The sequence below is a fragment of the Peromyscus eremicus genome, unplaced genomic scaffold, assembly GCF_949786415.1.
Source record: "Peromyscus eremicus unplaced genomic scaffold, PerEre_H2_v1 PerEre#2#unplaced_3497, whole genome shotgun sequence".
Taxonomy (NCBI): Eukaryota; Metazoa; Chordata; class Mammalia; order Rodentia; family Cricetidae; genus Peromyscus; species Peromyscus eremicus.
Genome location: NW_026737731.1, coordinates 1 through 7,930, shown reverse-complemented (window position 1 = coordinate 7,930; position 7,930 = coordinate 1). Strand labels below are relative to the sequence as shown.

Below are 7,930 nucleotides of genomic sequence, written 5' to 3'. Positions count from 1 at the left end.
TGAACAAGCTCTGTGTGAATCCTGTTGACAGTGGATGGAACGCATTGACCTTGTATAAAAAAGCATGTGGGGGCGGGTGTCTGTTTTGTCACATTCTCCCTTTCCCTCTCTCTCAAGCTCTCTGTCTCTCTGTGCCTCTCTCTCTCTCTCTCTCTCTCTCTCTCTCTCTCTCTCTCTCTCTCTCTCTCTCTCTCTCTGTGTGTGTGTGGGTGTGTGTGTGTAGAGGCCAAAAGACAACTTCAATTATCGGTATCAAACCCCGAGGATCTGCTTATCTCTACACCCCCCACCCCCCAGTTGCCATCATGCCTGGGTTTTTTTGTTGTTGTTTTTGTTTTTTTTAACTATGGGTTCTGGGGATCAAACCCAGGCTCTCACACTTAGGAAACAAGCACTTTACTGACAAAGCTCCATCTCCAGCCCCATCTGTCCTATGTGTCTTCTCCACATGTGACCACACAAGTGTCCCTCCTTTTGCTCCAAACGCAAAAGAATCCACCCAAAACAGGCTGTAAATAGGAAGTCTTTATTCTGTCTTTCCTCAAAGCAGGGAAGGGTGAGCGCAGGCGAGGGGACAAGCACTCACGAGGAGCTGTGTCCAGTGTCCCTGTGTGTGTGTGGGGTAAGCCCTGATGACAAAATGGCCCTCAGGAGCGCCAGCTTTGCCTCGGCCTGAAACCAGGCTCACTGGGTGACCGAGGGCGTTAGCGGGCCAAGGCAAACCCAATGCGGTTGTTATGCCGATCGAACTCGGTGTAGAACTTGCGGATGAAGCTGGCACCCAGGACCCAGACAGGCCCAGTGGGTGGCGGGATGTCCAGGCCATGGAGAGCCAATGTGCATAGGTCATCAGTCCTGTAGGGATCCTGGCAAGAAGCCGGAGGCTTGCTCTGTTACCCGTGACACAACCCCTTCCCACCACCTGACCCCAGCTTGTACGCCCCAACTCTCCTACACCCTTCCAGAGCCGTTTGAGCCCAGCCTAAATTCCAGCCTTCCTGGGGCAGGCAGGCTCTGTGGTAGATATCAGGCAAACAATGTGTCTACCCTGTGTTCACAGGCCAACTTAGCTTCTGATCCAGACCAAGTCACTGAACTTCTCCAGGCCTGTGAGCGTGAAAAGGGCAGAGAACTAAAAAGGAGAGCCGCTCAGAAACGGAGAGAGGACTGTTGCTGAGTCACAGCATGAGTTTTGTTTTGTTTTGTTTGTTTGTTTGTTTGTTTTGGTTGTCTGTTTGTTTATTGGATTTTCGAGACAGGGTTTCTCTTTGTAGCCCTGGCTGCCCTGAAAGTTGGTTTTTAGACCAGGCTGTCCTTGAACTCACTTGCCTCTGCCTCCTGAGTGCTGGGATTAAAGGCATGTGCCACCACCACCCAGCTGGATCTGGGGCATTTTGAAAACTCTGATTTCCAGGTGCCTGTCATGGCAGTTCTGATCTGCTAGGCGAGGCATGGGTACTGGGATTGTTAACAGTTCTCTAGATGGCATGAGCCGCCTTCATGACCCACGGGGCTAGTAGGTGATCTGTACACTACAGCTTTTCCACTTTCGGCAGCCCCTGCCCGCTCTTCTCACCTGTAGCACGTAGTCCAGACTGGTGAGTGTGTAGGCTCTGCCTCCCAGGTGGAAGGAGATGTCGGGGAGGGTGGGCACCTGGTTACAGTCCACGACATACTGGGGGAATGAAGGAAGCTCTTTTCAGTGTGGAGATCTCTGAGAAGTCCAGAGCCCTGTGCCACAGAGTCCTGGACAGTCTCTGCTCACCCTCCACGGGAGACATGCCACCCATGCAGGGAGTGTGAGGGGTGAGGAGGAGATGGCTTGAAATGGCTTTGTCTGGGACCCAGTGCTGTCTGGATGGGTTGGAGACTGGAGCCAGGTGGCACTACCAGTGCCCCATCCCCCCCATCCCCTCCTCACCCCCATTCCCTCACCCTGTCCCCACCCGCTGCCATTCCCTCCACCTATTTCTTACTTCATCTGTGCTCTGCTCCTTGGCTCCCAGAGTTTGCATGATCAGCTTCAGAGAGCTCGTAGGCCCCGAGATATAGGATGCACCAGTGTCCACCACTGCCATGCAGCCCTCCGCACACAGCAAGGTGGCGGACCCCACAGATACCCTGCGGAGGCTACCGTTAGACAGGCAGACAGACAGACAAGAAGGCAGGCAGGCAGAAGCTGCCAGGCACCCCCCCCCCCAGCCTGCATGTCTTTCCCAATTAAGGGTAGTGATAGGAGGTCGTACAAGTGGTCTGGCGGTGCATTGGAGGAGAGCTGAGGCACTGAGAGAAGGTGCTGGCTGTTCTTTGTCATCAACACATAGACTAGAGACTCCACCTCCTCTCCCTGAGTCCTCTCCTTCCCATCCCCAAATCCCATCCTGTGCCGCCACCCTGGACAGAGCCGGCAGAGAGCAGATAGTGGCTGGGCCGTAAGGAGCGGCTGCCCCCGCCCTCACCCCAGCCAGTGTCAATCCCAGTGACAATACCAGTTTGGAGGGTTGGGAAGGTTATGATTGCTCACCCCTTCATTGTGATCTGCCAGGAGCCAGTCTTGCTGACGCTCACATAGTGAAAATTGCCTTGGTAATGCTGGGGGTCGCTGCCCCCCAGCACCAGTTCTCCCCCCAGCAGGTGGGAGTCCCTAAAGGAAAGACCAACAGAAGTTAGAGCCACGCAACCTTTGAAACTTGAGACTTTAGGGATGAGGGAAAGTTGACTGAGGTGCAGGGTGGGGTAGAGGGCTTTGGGGCAGAGGTAGGGTTTAGGGGGTAGATGGCAAGGCTGTAAGCTGTAATAGAATGGCACACAGAACCCATTGCTTCTCTCCCTTGCTGGCCCCTCCCCAAATGCAGCAGAAGTATTTCTAGGACTGTCTAGCTGCCTCCAGAAAACCATCAGGTTCAAGGATACAAGGTAGATGCAAATAAGTCATAAATCATGCCTTCCGCACTTGGGTGCAACAGATGTGTGGAGTAGACTCCAGACTCTAGAGTCTAGGGAGAAATCAGACGTGTAAGGGAGCTGGGCCTGAGGAGTGGGAGTCTGTGTGGGTGGCGGGCATGATTGCAGGGCAGAGGTCCAGGGAGTATTGGCGTTCGGGGCCACATGGGGCTCCTGTCTCCTAAAGATTTCTGTTGAGACTGAGAGGGACGGAGAGAGGAGACCTTCTTTGTGGGTAAAGTTCAGCAACCCTGTTGTTTGGTAGGGGTAGAGGTTAACTCTCACGCTTCAGGCCACTGAGTCACCAAAGAGTGAAATCACCCAGAGCTTGGTGGACATGTGGTACCTAGAGCCAGTCTCTCGTTCCCAGTCAAAGCTGCTTGCCCTCACCTTCCTCTCCATGTTCATGGTTCTACCTCAGCCCAGGGCTGCCTTGGGCTGGTTTCCAAGGTACTTATGTGTATGTGAAGGAGTTTCTCAGAACCCATGACATACACATATGCGCACATGTGTACACAGGGTAGGTGGGCACATGTTCTGTTCAAGGATCAGTTACTAATATAAATGTCACTTCTTCCTAGCCCAAGAGGACCCCAGCTTACAGGCCTGCTTGCTGTCTGTTGCTGGATTCTAATTCCTTCCATGGCCCCTACTTCCGAGCCCCGTGTATTTTAAGTCTTCCCATCAGCCCTTCTTCTACCGCTCAAGCATCCTCTAGCATTTAGAAGAGCCACCTCCCATTCCCTGCTTCTCTCTGGATCTTACCCCACACCCTGCCCCACATCCTCTTCCCTGTTGAATTTCCCAAAGCAGCCCACATTTTGTGACCTACACTTTCTGACACCCACTTCCACTCTTAACCACTGTTTTTCTTGCCTCTACTGTTTGAAACACAGTCTTCCCAGGACCCCTGACTGCAGCAGCCTCTGACTGGTGTAATTCACTCAAAGCCTCCCTTCCAGAGTCACCGTCCGGAGACTTCTGATTCCTCCCAGGTTGCTCTAGAGTCCACCCCTCCCTTCCAGTCTCATCAGCCCTGGCCTCCGTTCTTACCCGTAACGATTTTACCTCCAGCTCAGACCCTCTTTCTGAACCCAGAAATTGGCAGCCGATCCCAGCCCTGCTGGGATGCTGACCACAGCTTCCCCAGGGCTGGCTGAACTGCACAGAATCCTGGCTAGAATCGAAAAGGATCTGCAGCTTTTGGCACCGGGTGCCTGGTGTGCCCGAGGCATTCAGTGTGCTGTATTTCCTGTCTCCCCTACTGGACGGTAAGCTCTATGAGGATGGAGGGGGTAGGGACTGTCTTGTTCACTGTGCACCCCTGGAGCCTCCCACAGCCCACGGCGCAGAGCACTGACTGGATCAGTGAGGGAACAAAGAAGCCAAGGCATGAAGCTGGCTGTGTCTCTGTGGCCAGTCCCTAAGGACTGGATGTTTGATTTCCATTCATTTTAATTGGCTAGTGTGTGGCTCTAGATATGGATTGAGAACCACCTAACCAGGAGCATGCAAATCCTGGCCTGGACTCTTGCCGTTCCTCCAGCTCTCCGCCCCCTCCCTGCCTTGGCCTAGGGATCAAAGGCCCACCTGCTGTAGTAGACAGAAAAGACTTCCTCCTTCAGCACCCTCTGGGAGAGAATGTGGTCAAAGACCGGGGTGACCCCGCCGACGGCCTGAGCAGGAAAGCCCATGCCCAGAACCCCATCAAACTTGGCCAACATGAAGGGTATCAGGGGCAGCTCGGTGACCTCTCCAAATGTCTGTGTCACAGTGATTCCCCCCACCTGTGAGAGAAGAACCAGAGTGGGTAGAGGTTACCGTCCAACCCTGGCCAGGGTCTGCTCTGGTTTCCACAACAGGGACCCCAGAGATACGCAGGTTCTGTAGAGCAGTTAGGGTAAGACTATCCCAGCAAGCCTTCACATACTCTCTCAACACATCCACGCTTGGGGGCCAGAGAGATGGGGTTGACTAGTGCTGAGAAAAAGGTCCCTCCAGGCAGGTGATCTGTACCCTTCCCAGAGGCCCATTTTTGTGCTAGCCCCCCCAGGCCATGCTCAGGATTTCCCCATCATAACCAGGGCTTTGCTTTGTGCCCCTCCCCCTGATTTCACAGGCACGGGGAGAGTGAAGGGCTCACACTGGTTCCCTCTGGGGCTCTATATGTGTCTTTCCCTGGCTCAGGCACAGCAGGGCCTGTGACTCCACAAGATGGGCTTAGACACTGGCCAAAAGGAAGCAACCCACAGCCCGGCACAAAACCTGGATTCCCCAGTCTCAACAATACTCCAAGCCTGGTCTGAATTGGTAAGTCCAGGCTTGTCACAAGGTTGGAAACTGGGGTTTAGGCTTGCCCACACGGAAGTTTGATGCAAAGCCTTGTCAAGCAGTGCCAGCCTGCTTGCTCCTCTGCAACGCTGGTCTTCGTAGCTTCAGCTAGAAGCTGCCAAGGAGGTTGTCCCTCAACTTCCCAGGCTCCAAGGCGGGCCAGAGCACACCTGCCCTGTTCCACATGGGCCCCATGGGTGTAAGGAGGGCTGGTCCTACTTACAGTCACTATGTCCTGGCTGAGGAAGCCTTTGACCTTCCCTGATCCATAGTGGATGGTGAATTCGGTCCCGTTCTCCATGTAGCTGGAGGATTCCGAGGAGTCATAGAGGCTGTGAATCTCTAGCAGAAGGACACAGGCTCAGATCAGCATTAAGAGGTATTGACCTAGGCAGGAGGCTCAGAAGTGGGGCAAGTGGTGGATGTGGCTAGTATGGCTGAAGACTTAGCTCAGGTAGGGGTGTGTGTGTGTGTGTGTGTGTGTGTGTGTGTGTGTGTGTGTGTGTGTGTGTGGTGGGGTTCCTGAGTCTCCAGCTTGGAAAAAAAAATGTACACCAGGGCTGGAGAGATGGCTCAGAGGTTACGAGCACTGGCTGCTCTTCCAGAGGTCCTGAGTTCAATTCCCAGCAACCACATGGTGGCTCACAACCATCAATAGTGAGATCTGGTGCCCTCTTCTGACACACAGGCACACCGTATACAAAATAAATAAATTAATCAAAAAAATGTACACCAGTCAAGGATGGTGTTTCTTGGTTTTGTCTTAAGTGCTTTTGCTTCCGAGACATTTGTTTCAAACAAAGAATTCTGTAGCCATTGCTAACATTGATACAGTGCCAGAGAGGATTCTGGGTACAGAATAGGTGCTGAGCGTGAGGGCATTCACTAAGGCTATCATTGGAAGAGCCTCAGGACTTGGAACGGGTTTGTAGCATTGTTTCTGATTGAATCCTAGGAACCCTGGGAAATGGCCTTCCAGGTGCCCAGGCACTTCCCTAAGCTGGCTTATTCACCTTGGTGGCCAATTCAGGAAGATGAGAGACATTTCCTCTCTTTCTAGGATCAATGGCCTGGGGCTAAGGGAAAGCAGGTCACTGGAAAATGGGCAACAGTGCAGCAGGAAGGGTTGGGGGGAGGCACGGGGCCTGACTCTTACCACAGGCAGTGTAGAGAGGACTGCACTTGGTGGAGGGGACCCAGAGGTTGGCTGAGCCCGTGTCAAAGATGACTTTGAAGGTCTGGGCTGGGGTGCCAATGCCAATCTCGCCATAGTACTGGGTCTGCAGGGGTGGAGGGAAAGTGAGGACCCAGGCTCAGGAGCCTTGGGTTTGGGAGCCTTGCCTGCTCCCCACCTTGACTTTTGGCTTTCCATTTTGCTGAAGTGTATGAGCTCTGCCTTGCCCTCTGCTGTCCTGGAATAGAGGAGACTCACTGAGGCATGGAAGCCTAATGAAAGTGGCTGAAATAGCTGGGCATGAACGAACCTGAGAGGCAGAGGCTTGTGGATCTCTGTGAGTTCGAAGTCAACCTAGTCAACACAGTGAGTTTCAGGCCAGACCATGTCTCAAAAACAAAACAAACCGGGTGGCGGTGGTGAACGCCTTTAATCCCAGCACTCAGGAGGCAGAGCCAGGCGGATCTCTGTGAGTTCGAGGCCAGCCTGGTCGGCAGAGCAAGATCCAGGACAGCCACCAGAACTACACAGAGAAACCCTGTCTCGAAAAACCAAACCAAAACAAACCAAAACAAACCACCACCAGCAAGACAGCCTCAGACTTCTCAGCTGTAAATAGTTCTACAGAGTACGCAGGTCCTCTTTGGCTCTCAGTCAAGCATGGTGGAAAGAGCGGGGCCTGCTAGTCCTAGAGAGACAGGGAAATAGCAGCTGAGCTAGGCACTCACGTCCAGGTAGTTGGTGAGGACCACGGGGGAGGTGCCGTTGCCAAAGGAGGACCTCTTGGTGAATTCACCCCATTCAGCACTGAGCTTGGTCATGTCCACCCCGCGCTCCTTCAGGAGTTCCCGGACGGAGGGCATTTTCTTGAGCAAGATCCTGCTCCAGGGTAGAAGGAAAACAGAAGAGTCATGTAGTTCCCCAGCATCCGCAGAGCTCTTTGCCTTTGGTGTGTCTATCACTACTAACCCTCTTGCAGGCACCTAAGAAGCACTTCTTGTGCCCTGGGGTTTCTACAGGAATATATACAAGCCTCTTTGAGTACTTGGTATTTGGTACTAAATAATTCCCAAATCCCTTCTGTTGTCTCATTTTAACTAGATAAGGAAATTTTTTTGTCCACTCATCCATCATCATCATCATCACCACCATGTGTTTGAGCACCTCACCGTGCCTCATTGTTCTGAATTGGGTCTGCCTCTTGACCTCTCCTGATTGACAGGGGAGGCAGTGCCGTGTAGGGCCTGTAGGTGGCAGCAGATGCCCACAGCAGGCTTCAGGGACTTGGGGGACCCCCCGGGGTATCACAGAACCACTGAACCCAGCCAGATTGAGACAGGCCAGTGTCTGTAGATTGCCTGTGTGCCTCAGCTGGGAAATGACGTGTCTTTGGCCTGAATCCCAGGCTCTTCGCCTCACACCGGCCGTCCTCCAATCACCTTTGGCAGAATTAAAGAGGTGTACGAACAGCAACCCACTGAG

At 53.3% G+C, this 7,930-nt stretch overlaps 1 protein-coding gene across 1 annotated transcript; it reads right to left on the bottom strand.

Annotated features, from left to right (window-relative positions):
* Window positions 1–704: 704 nt before the first annotated feature.
* Window positions 705–7,327, bottom strand: Ren (renin; the record flags this gene model as incomplete). The annotated part of the gene is made up of 8 exons (XM_059253219.1): window positions 705–866; window positions 1,577–1,675; window positions 1,977–2,121; window positions 2,525–2,644; window positions 4,534–4,730; window positions 5,498–5,616; window positions 6,431–6,554; window positions 7,177–7,327. Coding segments are annotated over 8 exons (1,117 nt in total), but the record flags the coding sequence as incomplete, so codon positions are not given.
* Window positions 7,328–7,930: the final 603 nt, after the last annotated feature.